The 22,651-nt window shown below is 41.4% G+C and overlaps 1 protein-coding gene across 2 annotated transcripts in view; it reads right to left on the reverse strand.

Moving 5' to 3' along the window:
• The window catches only part of CCDC148 (coiled-coil domain containing 148), a 309,952-nt gene that overhangs the window by 6,482 nt on the left and 280,819 nt on the right, over positions 1–22,651 (reverse strand). For both annotated transcript variants that reach the window (XM_089659739.1, XM_089659740.1), the window contains exons 13-14: positions 17,690–17,807; positions 14,926–15,066 (exon numbers count right to left, since the gene is read on the reverse strand). In XM_089659739.1, the coding sequence (XP_089515865.1) occupies positions 14,926–15,066; positions 17,690–17,807 (259 nt within the window). The remainder of the gene's footprint in view (positions 1–14,925; positions 15,067–17,689; positions 17,808–22,651) is intronic.

Raw genomic sequence — 22,651 nt, forward strand, 5'->3', positions numbered from 1 at the left:
AGCAGAAAGTAAGGGAGGTGCACTGCGATGTAAGGAAGAGTGAGGGACTCTTGACTTCTGATGGTGGGGGGGCTCTTGACATCTGATGTAAGGGGAGGGTGGGGTACTCTGGACATCTATTGTTACAGATACAACTGGCCCCTTGAGGGTGATCATAATGCTGATGCAGATTGAGTTTGACACCCCTGATCTATGGGCTGCATAAGAGTTACTGGCAGAAATACCAGGTGAAAATAAATGAAAGCAGCTTGAAAAAAGATAACTAAAGTAGTCACCACATATAAGAACTAGTAAGCTGAAATATATTGCATTTTTGTTTTTGGGGATAGATAAGCGTTAATAAGAAATAGCAATATACAATGTAGATACGGGGAATTATCAATTTGCCTGTGGGAATATAAAAGCAAATTTTCTCTATTAGAGCAAATTGGATCTAGCTTTGTAGCCCTAAATACGTTTTTATTTAAATCTTCTTTTGGATCAAGGAGTTTAGGGTTCTGAGCGCCAAGATACAAAGATCAGGACCACACCCTAATGATAGCAACCATTCAGTGTTATTACAAATTCATCAGCATCTCCACAGTGCTCACCCTTGGCCAAGCCCTAATGATGGGTTTCTCCGGATTGGGTTTAATTGTGGAGATAGAATACTGCAATGATCCTTGTACCTTGCTGCTTATGTGGAGCTGGATGTGCTCCTTCCAAGACCTAGCACAGACATAGCTACATGGTTAGTCTGGCTGAAAAAGACAAAAGTCCATCCAGTTCAACCATTAAAAATAAATTTAAAAAAATTATAATCCTACACCCTCAGTTGATCCAGAGGAAGGCAAAAAAACACATCAAAGCATGATCCAATTTGCTCCTGCAGGGAAAAAAACTCCTTCCTGATCCCCCGAGAGGCAATCAGATATTCCCTGGATCAAATTTACCTATAAATATTAGTAACCAGTTATATTCTGTGTATCCAAGAAAGAATCCAGGACTTTTTTAAAGCAATCCACTCAGCTGGCCAGAACCAACTCTTGAGGGATTCTATTCCACATTTTCACAGCTCTCACTGTGAAGAAACCTTTCTGTGTTTGGAGATTACATTTCTTTTCCTCCAGACGTAATGCGTGCCCCCTTGTCCTCTGTGATGACCTCAGGGTGAATGACTCTACACCGAGTTCACTATATGAACCACTGATGTATTTATACATGTTGATCATATCCCCCCTTAATCTCCTCTTCTGAAGAGAGAATAAATTCAGTTCCTCTAATCTTTCCTCATAGCTGAACTCCTCCATGCCTCTTATCAGTTTGGTTGCCCTTCTCTGTACTTTCTCCAGTTCCCCAATGTTCTTTTTGTGAATCGGTGCCCAAAACTGAACTGCATATTCCAGATGAGGTCTTACTAATGATTTGTACCGGGGTAATATGATATCTCTCTCTGGAGTCTATACCTCTTTTAATACAAGAGAGGATTTTGCTCCCTTTAGAAACCGCAGCTTGGCATTGCATGCCATTATTAAGCTTGTGATCTACCAGAACTCCCAGATCCTTCTCCACCATTGATTCCCCCAGTTATACCCCCCCCCAGTATGTACGATGTGTGCATATTCTTAGCCCCCAAGTGCAGAGCCTTACATTTTCAACATTAAACCTCATTTGCTACATAGTTGCCCAATTAAACAGCGCATTGAGGTCGGCTTGTAAATTGGAGACATCCTGTAAGGACATTATTCCACTGCACAGCTTGGTGTCACCTGCAAAGACTGAAATGGGATTTTTAATCTCAGACCTAATATCGTTTATAAACATTGAACCAAGACGAGATACACAAGGGGCTTGAAGTGGCGCTGTTTTGTTCATTAGGGTTCTGAGGATATAACTTTTTGGTATTGATGGTACTGAGTAGACATGACTCACTATGTAATGATATATAGCAATACAACAGATTTTAGAAACCGCTGTATAGGATGGTTTACAAATTTGTTACCCAAGATGATTCCACTTCTGTGAACAATCTTACAACAGAATATTTGTAATGCAATTTTATTTTTGGAACAAGTTCAAAATGTTAAGTGGTTTGGGAATATTGTGGAGCTATTTTCTGTAGCTGTTCTGACCGATGACAGCCCTCGTGCTGGCCAATTCAGTGGAGCTGGGCAGGAGGTTGGAGCATCTGAACACAGATCAGCTTCTGCAGAGCTGTCAGTGGCTTAGATAAACACTATGCAAAAAAATAGAACATTTCACATTCAGAAAATATGACTGCGTGGGTAAAGGTCAGCTGCAGCAGCTGAGCAAAGCACTCGTGTCTATCAATAGTTATGAGTCCAGAAGTGTCAAACAAAGACAAGAGTACCAAGGAGACTAAAATGCACATCTCTGGGTTATGATGGACATCGCACAGAAGAGTCACCAGACTTGGCGATCTGTCAATCACACAAAACAAAGTGATCTCAGCAGATCTGCACTCGGCAACTTCCAAACTGTTTGTTAAACCTATCTTTGAAAAGGCCAGATGGATGCAGTTCCTACATTTAACAATAAAATAAAAGTACATGATTGAAACTGGAAGATAGAAGTAAAAACTTGGCTCACTTACAGAATCATATTTCTGGTGATGATTTGGTTTAAAGAAGAATTTTGGCCTCACCTGTTTCGGTCCCATCTGCTTCTGACACTGAAGCTTAGTGGAAAACTGTGTTGCTCTTTCATTTTGTCCCCCTCCCCTTCCCACTGTGTGCCTCCGAATTTTAATTGAAGGACATTGCTTTAGGCATACATCCTGTCTGTAGACACCATGAAACCAACTGACTCGCGGTGACGCACCTACTGGGCTTCAAGTCAATCACTGCAGCTGTGTCCTATGTGATGCATACAAATTCCATAGAAAGGAATCTGGGTGAGAAAGAGTTGATGCAGAGCCCTTCCCCAATGAAGCCTAATGCCCCATACACACGATAAGAAAATCATACGAAAAAGCAACAGTGAACAATGAAGAACAACAGTGAAAAATGTCATATACAAACGACCGATTTTCCATGCGGTGGTATGACGGTCTTACGAAAAAAATCGCTATCACGCATGAGTGGAAACAGAAGATGACCCGAATGTTGATGTCCAAGGAATCTTCGTAAACACGAACGAAAAATCCAAATGTTAAAAGTAGATTGGCCCAATGAGATAATGAAAGCAGAATTCTGCAGATTATATTTTATGTATCACTATTTATGTATATAGGTAATGTAATAAACTATATTATACTCATTGCTGGTAATTGTTGTGTATATCGCTCGTTCTGGCCGGAAGGGCGTGGCTACAAGGTCACATGCACACCGCGTCACTACCACTTGTACGGAAGACATCAACACTACATATTGCCAGACAAATGATTGTTTTTAGATTGGTTAATGTGGGCCACAATTTTGACCAATGAATGAACACCTCTCGGTCATCGGATGACCGAACGGTCGATTTTCTAATCGTGTATTTCCACCTCAAGTCTCGGCAACTGCAGCTAACAATATATAACCCTATGCGACCGTGCGGGCCGCGTTTTGCACGGGCACGAGAGCCCATTCATTTGAATGGACTCCCGTGCCCGTGACACGCAGGGAAAAAGTCCCTGCACTTCTTTGGAAAACGCAGCCCACACAGGAACCTCAGTTCCCAGTATGGTTGCGTTTTCCAGTCCGGGTGGCGTGCCATTAGAACCAATGGCACCCACCCGCAGGTCCACGTTTTTCTGTGCGGGTGGTGCGGCTGCATAGATTTTCGTGTGGATCCGCAGCGGCACCCGTGAACCTAGGGTAAGTCAGTGGGGTTGATTTACTAAAACTGGAGACTGCAAACTCTGGTGCAGCTATGCATGGTAGCCAATCAGCTTCTAACTTCAGCTTCTTCAATCAACCACTTGCCCACCAGAGGATTTACCCCCTTCCTGACCAGGCCATTTTTTGTGTTTCAGCGCTGCGTTACTTTGACAATTGTGCAGTCAAGCAACACTGCACCCAAATGAAATTTACATCCTTTTTTTCCCATGAATTGAGCTTTCTTTTGGTGGCATTTGATCGCCTGTGCGTTTTAAATTTTTTTGCGCTATAAAAAAACCCAGCAATTTTGAAAAAAAAAATATTTTTGACTTTTTGCTATTAACCATATCCAGTAAAAAAATTTAAAAAAATCAAATTCCGTCATATATTTAGGCCAAAATGTATTCTGCTACATGTCTGCAAAAAATCCCAATACATGTAAATTAATTGGTTTACGTGAATATAGCGTTTACAAATGGCGGTATAGATACTGGAATTTTAATTTTTTTTTACTAGTAATGGCGGAGTTCAGCGACTTATAGCGGGACTGCGGCCAGCATTCTGACACGGTGATTCACCGGAACACTCACTGGGACGCGGTGATTGACAGCCGCGGCTGCGAATGTCAGTGCGGGTAGGGAGCGCACGCCCCCTACCTGGAAATGCAAAATGACATATATATACGTGATTTTGCGCACCCCTGCCACCCTGTAGCAGTATATCTGCTATAGGGCAGCGGGGAAAAGGGTAAAGTGATATTAAAGGTTTGTTTTTGCTTTTTTAATAACAAACATGTTACACTTACCTGCTCTGTGCAATGATTTTGCACAGAGCAGCCTTAATTTCCCTCTTCTTAGGTCCCTCGTGGGGCGCTCCTGGCTCCTCCTCATTGATCAGTGACCTCAACAGCAAGCCCCTTGCTCTGGGGGCACTGGTGTGTGCTCACTCTGCTCTATGCATTCATAAGACATAGAGCTGCCGCTTATTCCTGCCGCCCAATCTCTCCTCACTGGCTTTGATTGACAGCAGTGGGAGCTAATGGCTCTCCCTGCTGTGTCTCAGCCAATGAGGAGAGAGAGACCCAGGACAGCCGAAGCTCCTGTGCACAGCGCTGGATCAAGAGAAGGCTCAGGTGAGTATTGGGGGGCTGTGGGGGGAGCAGAACACAGAATGTTTTTTACCTTCATGCATAGAATGTATGAAGGTAAAAACATTCAGCCTTTACAACCACTTTAAGCTTTGACACCTGGAAGCTGATTGATTTGTATGTAAAGCTGCACCAGATCTTGCACTTTCCAGTTTTAGTAAATCTACCCCATGTTGCTGTTCGCCATGTGTGAAAGCAGTTAGTAGTACTGACTTGCTGTGTTTCCTCTGGTTATACTGTGTGCTGTATTATCCACTCTTACAGAAGCAGTATGGGTGTATGGAAGGGGAGCTCAGGCTATTATCTGTGCAACGTAACCTAGTGCTAACACACAGCATCTGGTTTACCGTCTTCTACTGTTCACATATAGATAATAAAAGCAAAAGAAGGAGGCGCATTGGCCTTGTGCATTATCCGAAGACTCTTTGGGGGTTATTTACTAAAGCTGGAGCGTGCCAAATCTGGTGCAGCTCTGCATAGAAACCAATCAGCTTCCAGGTTTTATTGTCAAAGCAGCGTTGCTTGACCGCATAATTGTCAAAGTAACGCAGCACCGAAACGCAAAAAATGGCCTGGTCAGGAAGGGGGTAAATCCTCTGGAGGATTGAAGAAGCTGAAGTTAGAAGCAGATTGGCTACCATGCACAGCTGCCTCAGATTCTGAGTGCTCCAGTTTTAGTAAATCCCCCTTTGTGAGTACGTTGGAATTGTTTTTATTTATTTAACAAAGGTACACTGTCAAGTGCATATGACAATCTCCAGTCCCAATGCCAGGATCGTGTTCATCCTCCGAGGTGTAGCTTATGCGTTTTGATGGCCAAGCCCTCTTCCTCCGAGCCCTCTTTTGCTTTTATTTCAGTATTGATTTCCCCGATTTGGAGTGGGCAGCACGGCCTGTGCTGTTGGAGGGATTGACATTCCAGTGGCGGCTTTTGTATTCCTGAATTACAAGATTGAAGAGGAGCCTGCCCTGGGCCAGCACTTGAACTCATCATCGAGGGCTCTTACACCTGTAGCGCTGACAATATTGTTTGTTTAACTAATTGAGAGAAGCCTCTGTGTATTAGTGTAGATAGGCATTTTGTCTTGCTAAATATCAGTCACTGTTGAGTGGGTGTTACCGACTCCTCCTGCAAGCCAGTATAGAGGAAAATGAAGAACAAAGAAAACACAAGTATGATCATTAGTCATGTGCAATTCCTTTCATTTTGATTTGTTTTCGGACAAAATTGTCATTTTCAGAGGTTCAGATGTATCCAAATTTTTTCAAAATGTACATAGAAAAGAATGGCAAAGAATCCGAGCAAAAGTTATAACGAAAAATAACAAATGCATTCATTTCAGTCGATTCATTTGGATGATGTCACATTTTTGAATTTGTTCAAATGATCCGAATTCATTGTAAATAGCTGGTTGTTAAGGAGTGGGCAGCCAAAGTCCTTAAAGTGTTACTAAACCCGCAACAGTAAAATCAGTCTGTATGTGCTATGCTGTTACACAGTTAATATTTATGTTAATGTACATGAGAATTCATATCATTTATTCTTTGTACCATTTCCTATGGATATTTCTATAGTTAGTTATATGCTGCCATCCAGTGACCTTATTTGGTATGCATTTGTTTTTCATATTACCTCCCTGAGATCTATGACACAATTCCTTTGCATATGAAGCTCCTCCCTTCTTCTTGAGGACAGCACTTCCTGTGTCATGGATGCAGCTAACAGACCACATGTAACAGGGACACATGTATTCTGCATAGTACGCTACAGAAAGTATCATCTTTTGACCACATAATACTGGAAACCATTCATTCTGCTGTATCCTGTTGTCACATGTACAGAATAAAGCAACTTCTGGATGAACACAGTATTGGTGAGTTCAGCTATCTGATAAGGATTGCCCACAGTGATTATATCTGCTTATACAGGCTAGGCATAGAGGTCTCACAAGGGATAAATTGCTATCACAACAATCTGAGTCAGAATATGTGCAGTAAAGCATGCTTGTTATACTCACTGTGGAACTTAAGGGGTTAATCATCTGCATTGTGTAAAAAGGCAGTTTGATCCTGACTTTTCTGATCCTCCCCTTCTTCCAGTATGTTATCTTCTGTTAAGACATATTGTGTGGAGTCACTCTGTACATGCTCAGTTTGGTGTGTATTGCTAGAGAGGTTTTTTTTTTTTTTTCTTGGGAGGGTGCACATGTTCAGCAAAGGGCCAATCAGCACTGTCCAGACAGAGGCCAGGAGTTCTGCTTCCTCCTAGAGCAAAAAGAAAACTCCTCCTACAAGCTTTAACATGTGCTCTGCTGGATACTGATAGAAGTCACAAGACTGCTCTAACTGCTGATGAGAAAAAGGTATTTAGCAGTTTATATTTACTAAAATAATTGCGTTTCCATGTTCTGTCTATTGTGGGAGACCAGATATAGTGAATGCAGGGTCCTGGGTTTAGTAACATTTTAATGGGTAGAATAGTATATGGTTAAAAAATGTTTTGTCTCATTGAAAGCTTTACCCTCACCTCTAGTTCTGGTGCCATCTGTAAAATGTTGTCTTGATGGTCACCAAGAGAAACAGAGCATGCATCTACTCAGTAGGGACAGAGAAAACAAACAAAAAACTTTACAGGGGTTCCAATCCTTCCATACTCTATCCCAAATTTTGGATATACACATTCTACAAATAGGTAAGTACACATTCTTGTACATGCAGAGAAATAAAGAAAACTGACACTTACTGTATATAAGTTTGATGAGCTGCCCTATGTGTGACAAGCTAAAATGCTGAAAGGTTACAGCTGTCAGTACACCTCAAAGAACAGAAGTCCCCATCCATGCCCAATATATCACCTTCAGTTTACCTATCTTCTAATGGGTTTTAAAAAATGTCACTTGTTTATCTAAATAATATTTAAGGAGAAGTAGGGGCATAGCTCTACTAGGGCCATTGCTAGGTGCATTTTTGTTCACGTGGGTGCTGTGTCATTCAGCCTTCAGGGAGCCTGAGAATCCCATATATTGAAAGAATGCACAAAGCATAATGCAGGAGACACATTCTTGGGTTGAACAAACAAGATATACATGTGCTCAAATCCCAACAGCTAGTGCATGCATTTATCCATCAGGTGCTAAAGGGGTGTAACCACATATTAACACTAGAAATTCTGAAGGACCTTCTGCACGCTGGTATATACCCTTCCAAGCAGACTATGCAATAAACAGGGATATTTGGTTCACACACATTGCAATACATGCTTAAGCCGGCCAACTGCGTCAAAGTAATCCCTCTAAGGCCAGTCCTACTCTGCTCTGCCTATGCAAATGCTACTGTGGACACATTCAGACATTCTTGGATTGGACCAGAAATTGGAGTGTAGTAAGAGCATGAAGAAGCGTGCAGTGATCGTGAGTAGGGTAGTGCATGAAGAAGCGTGCAGTGATCGCGAGTAGGGTAGTGCATGAAGAAGCGTGCAGTGATCGCGAGAAGGGTAGAGCATGAAGAAGCATACAGTGATCGTGAGTAGGTTAGTGCATGAAGAAGTGTGCAGTGAAAGTGAATAGGGTAGAGCATGAAGAAACGTGCAGTGATCGCGAGTAGGGTAGAACATGAAGAAGCGTGCAGTGATTGCCAGTAGGGTAGAACATGAAGAAGCGCGCAGTGATTGCCAGTAGAGTAGAACATGAAGAAGCATACAGTGATCGCAAGTAGGGTAGAACATGAACAAGCGTGCAGTAATCACGAGTAGGGTAGAACATGAAGAAGCGTGCAGTGATTGCGAGTAAGGTAGAGCATGAAGAAGCATGCAGTGATCGTGAGTAGGGTAGTGCATGAAGAAGCGTGCAGTGATCATGAGTAGGGTAGTGCATGAAGCATGCAGTAATCATGAGTAGGGTAGAGCATGAAGAAGCGTGCAGTGATTGCGAGTAAGGTAGAGCATGAAGAAGCATGCAGTGATCGCGAGTAGGGTAGAACATGAAGAAGCGTGCAGTGATCGCGAGTAGGGTAGTGCATGAAGAAGCGTGCAGTGATCGCGAGAAGGGTAGAGCATGAAGAAGCATACAGTGATCGTGAGTAGGTAATTGCATGAAGAAGTGTGCAGTGATAGTGAATAGGGTAGAGCATGAAGAAGCGTGCAGTGATCGCGAGTAGGGTAGAACATGAAGAAGCGTGCATTGATTGCCAGTAGGGTAGAACATGAAGAAGCGTGCAGTGATTGCCAGTAGAGTAGAACATGAAGAAGCATACAATGATCGCAAGTAGGGTAGAACATGAAGAAGCGTGCAGTGATCGTGAGTAGGGTAGAACATGAAGAAGCGTGCAGTGATTGCGAGTAAGGTAGAGCACGAAGAAGCATGCAGTGATCTTGAGTAGGGTAGTGCATGAAGAAGCGTGCAGTGATCGTGAGTAGGGTAGTGCATGAAGAAGCGTGCAGTGATCATGAGTAGGGTAGTGCATGAAGCGTGCAGTAATCATGAGTAGGGTAGAGCATGAAGAAGCGTGCAGTGATTGCGAGTAGGGTAGAGCATGAAGAAGCATGCAGTGATCGCGAGTAGGGTAGAGCATGAAGAAGCATGCAGTGATCTTGAGCAGGGTAGTGCATGAAGAAGCGTGCAGTGATCGTGAGTAGGGTAGTGCATGAAGCGTGCAGTGAGCGCGAGCAGGGTAGAGCATGAAGAAGCGTGCAGTGATCTTGAGCAGGGTAGTGCATGAAGAAGCGTGCAGTGATCGTGAGTAGGGTAGTGCATGAAGAAGCGTGCAGTGATCATGAGTAGGGTAGTGCATGAAGCGTGCAGTAATCATGAGTAGGGTAGAGCATGAAGAAGCGTGCAGTGATTGCGAGTAGGGTAGAACATGAAGAAGCGTGCAGTGATCGCGAGTAGGGTAGAACATGAAGAAGCGTGCAGTGATCTTGAGCAGGGTAGTGCATGAAGAAGCGTGCAGTGATCGTGAGTAGGGTAGTGCATGAAGCGTGCAGTGAGCGCGAGCAGGGTAGAGCATGAAGAAGCATGCAGTGATCTTGAGCAGGGTAGTGCATGAAGAAGCGTGCAGTGATCGTGAGTAGGGTAGTGCATGAAGTGTGCAGTGAGCGCGAGCAGGGTAGAACATGAAGAAGCGTGCAGTGATCTTGAGCAGGGTAGTGCATGAAGAAGCGTGCAGTGATCGTGAGTAGGGTAGTGCATGAAGAAGCGTGCAGTGATCGTGAGTAGGGTAGTGCATGAAGTGTGCAGTGAGCGCGAGCAGGGTAGAGCATGAAGAAGCGTGCAGTGAGCGCGAGAAGGGTAGTGCGCATTGGTAGAGTTGCAGCAAGAGGGGCTCTTGTAGGCCAGTTCAGTGGTGGTCATGTGCATTGGTGTGGTGTGGGGTCATGCATGTTGTTGCAGTGGTGGGATTAGGAGGTCATGTGCGTCTTCGCAGTGGTGTCAAGAAGGGTACATTTCTGTTTGGGATATAATGCTCTTAACAACAAAAGGGCAAAGAAGATGCTAGAAGTCATGTAGAAGTAAACCTCAAGTCCTGTCTGCTTGCTGCCTATAAGGAAAAAATATTCATAGATACCTGTCTATATAATATCAGGCTGAACTCAATTTAAGATGGTCCATGTGGAACCTGCCCCTCCTCCACGCTCATCCATTGGAAAAAGCCCATGTGTTGTTTACATTGAATGTAACATGGTTTCTGAATAGGGAAGAGAATCCTGTCATTCATCCTACTCTCCTCCATTCAGAGATATTGTAATATATAGTGTAAACAAAGCACAGGCTTTTCTCAATGGATGAGAGGGGAGGAGGGGGCAGGTCTTTGTTGGACTGTCTTGAATTAACAATGTGAGATGAGATGTGAAATACTTGATTGCAGGTGATGTGACTGCAGCTAAAAAAAATAATTTTTGTCCAAGCTTCAGCTTTAGGCCAGAGGATCAACATGACAGCCTAGCAACTAGCATTTTACGAAAGATAGATTAGCAATATTTCTTTATTGAAAGGTATCCTGCTAAATAATTTGCAATGCAAAGCAGCCACCTTAGGGGACTCGTGCCTTTAAGAGACAGGTACAAAAACAAAATCCTCAGTGTGTGTGATGTCAGCAAGGCAGAACTGATCGAAACCATGAAATAAAACTCGTCTCCCATAAAGCAATAGGGGCTTTCCCCATTCTGGCCCCTTTCACACGGGCGTTCCGTTTTTTTCATCAGTTCAGTCTAATTTTTTACAAGAAAACACAGATCAGTTCACATCAGTTTTTCATCAGTTTACATCCAGTTTTCATCAGTTTACATCCGTTTTTGGTCAGTTTACATCCAATTTACATCCGTTTTTGGTCTGTTTACATTCATTTTTTCATCCATTCTGGTTTTTTTAATGGAAGAAAATAGGGTTTTCTTAGTTCAAAAAAACAAATGTTAATGGATGTAAACAGATGATTATCCGTTTACATCTGCTAGTCCATAGAAATATATGAATGTCCATTTTTCATCCGTAAATGGACAGATGAAAAACGGATGTCTGTGTGAAAGGGGCCTAAGTTGTGCCACAATCATTATTTACTGAACAGAGAGGAAATAGATCAAAACATTATGTTGTGTCTGATCCTGGAGGGCCACAAAACTGCTCTTTAATTTCAAGGATAGGAAATAGAAGTGTTCAGGTTGTACGTTCTATGAACCCTTATAGTGGTTGTAAACCTCAAACATGAAATATGAACAGAGCATATCCCTCTATAGTGTGTACTTGTCTCAATTAAGAACACTTAGTATCATTTCTGTCTGCTGCTTCTTCTCTCTGCTATCAGCATGCATCACTTCTGGCAAGTTTTTTCATGACACCAAAAGAAAAATGGTGACAGGGGAGGAATCTCCAGCACACAGCCTGTGATTGACAGCCTCAAGTCTGTTCCTGGGTGCTGTATGAAGGGGGTGTGTCCCTTCCTTCCAGTCAGCTCTCAGAGCTCTCCTGGCTGAGCTCTGCAGTGTGTAATTTCACCTTTCCGTCCCTTTTTTTCTGAAAGCTCAGAAAAACTTTATACATTTTGGACTTTGAACTAATGTGCAGAAGAGAAGACTTCAGCTAAACAGATACAACTTATGTAGGGGGATTTGTTTAATCTCTGTGTATAACCTGAGGCTAGTAGCTTCATTGGGTATATGTAAGGTTTTACAAACACTTCAAAAAGTGTTACTAAATCCACAACAGTAAAATCAGTCTATATGCAGTAAAGCATGCTAGTTATACTCACTGTGGAACCTAAGGGGTTAATCCTCTGCATTGTGTAAAAAGGCTGTTTGGTCCTGTCTTCTCGGATTCTCCTCTTATTCTACTGTCCCCAGTCCATTTGCTGATAGCACAGATCTCTAGGAGTCACTCTGCACATGCTCAGTTTAGTGTGTATTGCTAGAGAGGTTTTTTTTTCTTTGGGAGGGTGCATGTGATCAGCACAGGGCCAATCAGCGCTGTCCAGACAGAGGGGCAGTTTTTATGCAGCCTCATAGGACCGTCAGAGAAGAATTAAAATTCCTCCTACAAGCTTTAAGTGCTCGGCTGGACACTGATAGAAATAACAAGGCTGTTATAAACTGCTGATGAGAAAAAGTATTTAGCCGTTTAGATTTACTAAAATAATAGCACTTTCATGTTCTGTGTACTGTGGGAGGCCAGGTATAGTGAATGCAGGGTCCTGGGGGTAGTAACACTTTAACTTCAAAGTACACGATCAACACAAATTCCTCACTTTATAGATGAACTTCAGACAGATATAACAGACATAAAATTACAGCAGCTATATATGTAAGCCTATATTATTTGTAATATTTTCTAATGTCATTATTGTAAGTACAGGTTTTCTACTTATTATCAGCCTCTTGCAACTTCCTAGATGTAGTAGCAATTAGATTGGGAAAGGAAAGGGCAGCATTGCAGGACAATCAGGTGTACTGCATGCCTCTGTGCTGATAAGAACCATGCTTAGAGAAGGAGCGAGCAGAGGGATCATCTCATCATTGTGCTGCTGCTCTTTCAAATCAGTGACTGGGAATGGAGAGAGTACACCACTGTATTTCTAGCTGTCCATGAGAAAGTGGTGTCATCCATATGGCTGGGTAAATATCAGGAATGAACAGACATACAAACATAAAACAGCAAGCATATGTGTATTACATCTGTGTATTTAGAGGTTTGCCTGGAGATCAGCTTTAACTGTAGTTCTGGGTGGATAAAATGGTTGCTTATACATTACACTGGACTTCTGCACGTTTAATGTATACCAGAGTCATCAATCGACCTGCCACAGTCTTTATAAAACATGGTCATCAGTCTCAAACATTGATTTATCCTAAAACTCCTGTCCAAGCCATTCCAGCTTTTGGATACTTAAATAGTAGAGCTGAACTAAAAAAACTGTATTAAAAACCAATGTACCAATGTACATTTTTCAACGGTGGATTGGTGGTCCTTTACCTACCCAGTGCCATTTATGAACAACACTAGATAAATAGCCATTGGGCAGCCGATCCACCAGGTGATTGCTGTGTACCCAGCTGTCTTTAGACACAGACACTGTACCCAGCCAGTCCGAGGGGCCCTGTACCATGTGATCACTGTAATTAATCATAGCAAGGTACTATTTACAGTACTGATCCCTCCCCATCCAACAGGAAAAGGAGGGAGATCAGTACTGCGGCTGCTGATCCATTCATTCTGTTGCAATAACACAGATTTTGTTCAACCCTTTCTTGACCCCCTCCTCTCCTACACATACTATCTCCAATACAATATCTAGTGACCTATAAATTGATCCCTCACCTCCCTTATCCTGCACATCTGAATATAATCTCCTTCACCTCCATCCTGCCAATGTATGGGACCAGTATATTAACCCCTTCATCTCCTCCTCCCTCTGTGTATGACCTGCACATTAATGTATCTAGTGTTCCACTACCAAGCTCCATGTCTAGCCCACTTAGTACCAGCGTTCTTTCTTTTTCAAACAATTGTGGCAGAAACTGAGATCACCTTGGGGTGTCTACTTTCCAAAACTTGATCATTTTGGGGAGGTTCATACTATTATGGCATTTTTATTGCAAGAGAATGTAAGCAAAACAGGTTTCTTTTCAAATTGGTTGGCGTTTGTTTCTTCTTTTCATAGTAGAAAATAAAAAACCCCAGTTGTTTTTAAATGCCACAAAAAAAAAGCTCTGTCTGTCTCCAAAAATGATATGGGTGCAGTGTTGCATGAGTAATTGTCAGTCAAACTATCACAAAGTGGCTGTCTGGCTCTCCAGTCCGTCCCCCCAGTAAGGTCAGATGCTCTCTTTGTCACCCCTGAACTTACAGAGGCACAGTGCTGACTGTATTGGAACTAGGTTTTATGTCCCAGCACATCCTGCATCTATGACAGGGGCATTCTCTGCTCCTCCGTCACCAGCTATCTACACAATATACTCCAAACAGCCAGGGCTATGTGAGTGCCTCTATGGGTGGTGACAGGGGAGCAGAAAGCTCCCCTGTCATAGCTGCAGATTGTTCAGGGAAATAAGACAAAGCACTCACTGTTTTCACACAATGTCTTATGCCCCAGTATGTCTTTCTTCACAAAAGGTGATCTGTTCAAGCCACCCATATGACCAGCTTGAAAAAACTATTCTAGCTCATGGGACAATTACAGCGGTCAAATCGGTGCAGTTCCGACTTCTAAAGTAGTACATGTACTACTTTTGGTGCGATTTGCATAGACATCTGCATCAGATGTCTTGCAAAATGCACCTGAAATCAGCATCTCCCCCGACTTTGAAATCATGCGACTTCACAGGGGGTAAGGCATGTTTTTGGAGATGCATGCCCAAGAAAAAGAAGAAGAAAATTATTTTTGATTCAGTACATGGGGTTTGACAAGGAGGTTTAAAAAAATTAACATTGTTGTCTGGAGTATTCCTTTAACAGAGAACCAATGAAGCAGTGATGGGAATATCACACCTACCTGCTGCTCATTGTATGTATATAACTCAAAAAGAGGTTTCTGAAGAACGACTTCTTCTTCTATCCCAATACCCATTCTAGCTTTCCAGGCTTTCGTGTCACCCATCATTCGAACAGGATCAAAATCTGCTATCACAGCAACCTGCAAGAACATAAAATAGCAGCACACTGAAAGAAAAATGCTACATAAATGATCAAGACAAAAGAGGAAAAATGTATGACTACTAAGAATCAAGAAAGTCCATCTGCTAGGGGCTAGAGACATCACAGCAATATGTTGCTCAGTGGGAATGAATCATGAAAACCACTGAAAATAAGAAACCAATAATATGAATGTAAAAAGAAGAAAAAGGGAATAAATAAGGAAAGGCAAGTCTAGTGCTGAACAGTGGCCACCTGGTAAAATAAAAAAAACAACTAGAAACCTTCACGGTAAAGCTGGGTATACAAGTACTGAAATTCAGCTGGTTCATCTGTATTAACAGGTATGTGTATACCCCGTCTGCTCAACAGAAGCTGGTTGTTAGACCACCTTCAGCCACTCATACACAAAAAGAAAATAAAGTAGGGCTACACGGTCCTGCAGAGCTGAAGTCTCACCACCTGGCAGAACACAATGAGTACTTCTAGTGGCTATAGCGGCCGGCAGTAATTGAATGTAAACACTTCAACAGGCTGTTTGTACCCAAGTTGATCCATTGATCAACTAGGTACAATAAGCCTGCCCATACTTGGATTGAATCATGGCCTATATCCCTACTGAAGCAGATGAATTTTGATTCATGTATGGTCAGATTAAGTCACTGGCACAGGACAAGCATGTAGCAAGGGAGGCTAAAGCAAAATAAAAACTCCTAATCTGCATACTTTTTCCATGTCAGAGAATTAAAGCGAACTTGTGATTTGCTCATGCTAGATATAGCCATAGGTTAATTTAACTGCCCCCATCTCCAGCTGTACTTAAGCTGGGCATACATTAATCTTTTTTTTGAATGGACAAAAAAAAAAAATTACCCGATTCCCCCATCCACACATTCGATGTGGATGGGGGGAATCACTCCCACGGTGCTATTGTGTTCTGAGAGCCGGGAGATATCCCGGCTCTCAGAACATATTGATCAGTGTTGCCAATTATAGCCGGGCAGAACTGATCGTTTGGGAAAAGCCCGACAGCCTAGTTGTACAGATATCAATCAATAGATTGACTTCTGTACAACCAGCCTGACCATGCATGGATCAAAATTCGACTGGTCCCTACTGAACCTGAGGAATTTTGATCCAAGTATGGCTGGCTTTATTCACCTTCCATTCACTTATCCAAACAGAACAATGAGTAGCCTGCCTCCATAATGAAATCCTGTGCTGGGAGAAACAGGAAGTTTAATTCAGTCACATTGGAGGGTTTCGAGCATGGACGGCCTGTTTAAGGTCATGCCACAGCATCTCCATTCAGAGGTGGACTTGCTGGTGTATTTCAGGTCATTGTCCTGCTGCATAACTGTAGTGCACTTGAGCTTGAGGTCACAAACTGACATTTTCCTTCAGGATTTTCTTGTAGAGTGCAGAATTCATGGTTCCATCAATTATGGCAAGTTGTCCAGGCCCTCAAGTTGCAAAGCAGCCTCAAGCCATCATACTACCACCTCCACCATGTTTGGCTCTTGGTATGATGTTCTTTTTATAAAATGTTAGTTTTACACCAGGTGTAATAGGACTCGCACCTTCCAAAAATTTTTACTTTTGTCTCATCAGTCCACAGAATATTTGCCCAAAAGTCTTGGGGATAATCAAGATGATTTTGGCAAATGTGAGACAAGCCTTTGTGTTCTTTTTGTTCAGCAGTGGCTTATGCCTTGGAACTCTCCCACGGATGCCATTTTTGCCCATTCTCTTTCTTATTGTTGAATCATGAACACTGATCTTAACTGAGGCAAGTGAGGCCTGCAGTTCTTTAGATGTTATTCTGGGATCTTGTATGACCTCCTGGATGAGTCATCTTTGTGCTCTTGGAGTAATTTTGGTAGGCCAACCACTCCTAGGCCAATCACTGTTCCAAGTTTTCTCCATTTTTGGATAATGGCTCTCACTGTGGTTTGCTAGAGTCCTAAATCCTTAGAAATTGCTTTGTAACCCTTTCCAGACTGATACATGGTAATTACTTTGTTTCTCATCTGTTCTTGAATTTCTTTAGATCAGGGCATGTGTTGCTTTTTTAGATTTTTTTAGCATGCTTCACTTTATCAGACAGCTTCTATTTAAGTGATTTCTTGATTCAACAGGCCTGGCAGTAATCAGGCCTCATTGTGGCAAGTGAAATTTAACTCAGCTTTATGAAAAAATGTGGTTAATCACAATTCACTCATGACTTAGCAGGGGAGGGGAGGGGGGCAATTACTTTTTTTACATAGGACCAGGCAGGTTTTATGACAGTTTTTTCCCTTAATAAATGAAATCATCATTTAAAAACTGCATTTTGTATTTACTCAGGTTATCTTTGTGTAATATTAAAATTTGTTAGATGTTATGAATCATTTAAGTGTGACAAATATGAAACAAAAAACAGGAAGGGGGCATATACTTTTTTCACAGTACTGTATTTCATTCCACAGCAAGGATTCCCCATCTTCAGACATTGTGAGAAAAGTTAGCAGTTGCAGCTCATGCACTTCCCATTGCTTAGTGGATATATATGGTCCCAAGGTATATCTCTATAAACACGTCTATGACACAAAGCACATGCAAATGGGGTCTTCAGATCATCTCACCTGCTGCCGCAGAGCTTCCAGCCTCCTCTGCCTCTCCATCTCAACTTGCTCATCGTGAACAACCATTTCCTTTCTCTCTAACAAACGTTTTTCCAGTAGCTGCTGTCGGTATATAACCCTAAGAGAAGACAGTTAAGAATTAATACCAATGACTGCTGACTTCTCAAGTTAAATGACAGAAATTGTATAATTTACTTTAATTTCCTTTATCTTCTGCCCCTCTGTAACCTCCAAAAGTAGTTGTATAGTCAAAACTATTTTTCAATATAGTAAAGAGTAGGGAAGGGTTATTTTTTGTTGTCTGTGTACTATTAGCAAAATTTCTCTTCACTTCCTGTCCACAAAATACAATACAAAGTTGGAGGAAGAGGAAATCTCCTAAAGTGAGGGGAATCCCTGTCTAAAGCTGGCCATACACTAGTAGAATGTTATTTGAAATTTGTCATAGTTAGAATGTTCCATAAATTATCTAATGGTTAGTGGGGTCAAATCGACGTTCATTTTTGACTGCAGTGACAAGAAAATGTGAAGGAGCAGGATGGAAAGTTTAATAAGTGTATGCTGTTTTTATTCAGGAAAGTTTATTTATGTCAAAATCCCAAGCAACTGAAATGATAAAGTGCTTTCAAACGAAAGTCATCAAATAGCAGATTTTTGTACAAATTTTCATACGAACGCTCATTCAAAAATATGCTACTGTATGGCCATGGCCAGCTTTACACAGCTGTCCCAGAACAGGTTCCCCCTTGGAAAATATCCCCTTACCTCTTGTTTGGGAGATAACTCTAAAGTTTTGGATTTCCCCTTACTTACCTTCTTGGTGGAGTGAATCCTCATAATGATAACACAGACAGCAAAACAAAATTAACAGAAGGTCTAAACCTTTCCCACTCTGTCTAAAACTAAAAAAAAAAGGTGTCAAAAGATATGCTTTAATTATTAAAAGGTTCCAACCTGTCATGTAGAGATCTCCAGAGATTACTCATCATATGTCTATTAAAGACATACATATTTTCTATTGCCCTGTGAACTCTTACATACCAAAATGTCATCATTGGGAATAACTTGTATACCTTTGGAATATTTCAGGATGTTGGAGAGAAGAGGGCAAAAGGAGATAAAAGTATAATCTGGGCATGAGCCATGGAATAATTCATGGCTGCAGTTAACAATACAAATGAAGGATTGGTATGTATTTCAGCATTGTATTTATTACAATTTAGTTATAGTTAACCTGAAATGTCACTTATTACCACATGGCAGGATCATCATGGTGTCCAAATGTGAGTCTGCTTAGCTATTCAGCATCTACAATACTGGTCAGTATTCACAATCTAAGGTACCCTATTATCTGGTGGCATCCAGGGCTCTGATTAGCCATGATGAGCTGATTTTAAAGTACCGGATATGCAGTAGCCTACTTTAACAGTAATTCAGGTTTCACAGCATATTCCATATGTCACATAGTGATAGGTCTGACATCTGTTATAACTAACATGAGTTAAAATGGGATTCCACTTTAAAGGAAACCTTTAGACTTCTCATTGGTAACAGACTGAAAATGGGATTTCTTTAATTCACATACTGCCGTGATCTCTAAAAAATAATCTGTACTTTTTTACAAAAAAGAGGGATGACAGTTAAAGTCACGCTTCCATCTGCTCCTTTGTTTTGGCTATTGGCTATGGCATGTGAATGACAACCTTACTAGCCAATAGACAGACAAGAAAACTAGGAAGGAGAAGACTCAAAACCATGAGAGTTGTGGTCCCTGTCCCTGTAATGAATCATATTTAAGGATATCAGGGCACTATTTACAATAAGGGGATGTTCAATTAGGCCACGTTTGCATCAAAAACCCAGCTCCAGCCAAACCTTTATTTATATAGTGGGTAAGGGTCTGAACCTCCGGCACGTTTTTAATACCACCTGTATACTTCCTTGGGAGATTTTTCCTCCATGTACAGGGGACACAAGGACAAGAAATGAGAGGGCGTGGGTGTCGCCTAGGCAGGATGACATACAGCAAAAGAAATTTAACACCCCCAAGTCTACTAAATATTTTTTGCTTTAGTCTCGGTCTTATAAGAGGGATATCCCAACACTTCCTGTCCTGGTGGTCCCCAGGACAGGAAGTAAAGGTAAATCTCACAGAGAGCAATTAAAATCTGATGTGTTTTAACCCTTCTGCCTCTGTTCAAAACACAAAAAAGTATGTAGCACTATCTATATCCAAAGCATACTTCCATTACCCCTTGCATTGCTCCATCCAATAAACCGCAAAGGTATTTGTATGCAAACTGTGACTTTTATTTAGCAAACATTCACATCACCCTGACAGGCTTCACAAGCCATGATTAAGGAGTTTCTATCTCTGTTTGTGGATCAATAGAGGCTCTGTTCATTTTTAACAGCTCAGTTCCTCGATACAGACACCAGAGAAATAGCCGACAGGAAGAGGTGGTGGAGACCATGATGTTTTATTGGAGAAGATAGCAAGATAAAGACACCGATAGAGAAACAAAATAAAAAGAACAAGATAATGAAACTAGTAAGAGGGAAACAGAAGATTATTGGGTGCGTGTGTAAGAAATTAAATACAGAAACCATGATGTACAACATCTAGTAATTAATCAGATTCCATTCATCAGTAGCCAGAACAATGGGAGATAATTGCTATAGACAACAGTTTGTTACTGCACATCACACCACCCTATACATCACTGAAGGGTCACTCCACCCTTAAAGTGACCCCCTACAACCAGGCATACCTGTAAAAGAAGACTTTCCTTTCCTGTTATCCAAGCCACCAGGACACTAATGTGCTTGCAGGATATTTTCATGCTTGCAGGAAAATTGACACTTCAGGAGTGTCGATCTCCTGTGTCCTCCAAAGTGCTCAAGAGTTCCTTCCTGTATTCAAAGACATCTTTTACAGGTATGCCTGTTTGGAATTTTTTTTTAATCTAATGACAGGGTCACTTTTGTGTTAACCATTCCCTAAGCTATTTACAAAAAAAAACAAAAACAAAAAATGTATACTTTAACTATTATTTCAAATGCTGGTGGGCTGAAGCATCTGCTGGGTTCATACCCTTTGAGATAGATTTTGAACAAAAAATTCTGTGTTAATGCTATTGACAGACTGAACTGAGTTCCTCTTTAAAGCATACCCAGTCACCAAAATCTCTCTGAACTCTACTCCACTCTACTGTGTGTCCAAGTGTCATAGCAAACCCAGATTGCCATGTAAAAATACTTGTGACATCATCACTGTGCTGTACATAGCTTGTGAATAGTGCAAGGCTTTGGGAGTGGTTCAACAGGTCCAACCATCACAGACCAGTCATCCTACACAAGAAGAAGGAGCAGCAGTGACTGGTCTTTACTACAGAAAGCTCTTACACAGAGAAAAGGTTTCACACTGGATTACTGCACAGACCTAGAAGAATTACCCAGATCACAAAATTTAACTAGGAATATGCATGAACCTTGTGTTAGGACAATATTTGATTATCCTTCAGTTCAGCTAAAAATATGTATTTTATTTAGGCAAATGTTTATAATGCACAATGGTTGAGCAATTCAGTTAAGTTTTCATCTACTTTAAACTGTAGCACACTTATGCACATTAAATAAGAACAAAGGCAAGTGACACTTGGAGATGACAGATGTAGACATAAAATGTATAACACTGAGACAAAACACAAGGGAAGTGACCACATTGCACATTCCTATTACAGGCTGTTGCACGTTACATATTGCCATATTAAAAATAATATCTTCCCCATTTAATTTCACTTTGACCTTGAGCTGCAGTTTTGTTTAGATCAGCTATAACAAGAATAAATTAAGTAGGCGCACGGTACCAGAGGGTTAAGAGTTCTGCAATCCACTAAAATTGTAATGTGACATTTCTTAATGGTTTCCCCGTAGCCCTGCAAGGCTCACACTGTCTGGTGCATGTTCTATTCTCCCTTGTGTTTGCAGGATCAATATTAATCTTTAAGAGTTGTGAAAACTCTGCAGATATTACCAGACTTCTCAATCCACAACATTAAAAATTAAAAGCAATAGTTTCTTTGTGTGAAACATGCTTAAATCTTTACGGCTACAGAGACATTTGAAAAGTTAAAAGTGTTGATCCTGGGGACAGATGTTGGTATCTTAACAATTATTTCAGTTTAACGTTGGGAATGCTTTTTCTGCTATAGTCTGCCATAAGGCAAAAGCCAACTTCAGGCAAAGCTGAACAATGCAACAAACACTTGTCTTGGGTCTTATATACATGCAAGAGTGCCTCCAAACTATTTTTTGGGGGGGTGCTCTGTTGGTGCTGGGGGTATAAAGAGGGAAGCTAATGTACTGCAACGCACCGCCTACCACTCACTTGTGGGTGTGGTTGAAGAGTGGGTGTGGTCATAAATGCCCTTAATGAACAATTTGTGTTTCTTCATGGTCTATGGCTTTTAGTATGCCACCTTTCCACATCTTTGTATAGACAAAATAGAGACTTGGGTACACTGAAGAGATTGTAGGAGTGAAATAAGCCCAGTTGAGGCCAGCAATGAAAACCCCCAGCAGGTGTCAAGGCCAGCAATGATAACCCCCATATATTGTAAGGCAATAATAACCCCTGACAACAAACCCCAGCATATATTAGGACCAGCAATAACTCCAAAGAAATGTCAAAATAATTAACCCCCAGCATGGCACAACAATTAACCAGTGGCACAATAATTAGCCCTGAATATGGCATAATAATTTACCCTCAATTTGGTACAGTAATTACCCCAAGCTCAGCACAATAATTACCTGCAAGCACAGCACACTAATTAAAGTGGAATTCCAGACTAACAATAACTATGCTTAAAAATGTTACCTCCCCCCTCCTGCTACCTATCTTATCTAATGTGTACAAAATATCTATATACCAAACGTTTCTTAGTCTGCTCTGGTCAT

This window comes from Staurois parvus, unplaced genomic scaffold (genome assembly GCF_062004578.1).
Source record: "Staurois parvus isolate SC_StPar_1 unplaced genomic scaffold, SC_StPar_1.0 ptg000031l, whole genome shotgun sequence".
Lineage (NCBI taxonomy): Eukaryota > Metazoa > Chordata > Amphibia > Anura > Ranidae > Staurois > Staurois parvus.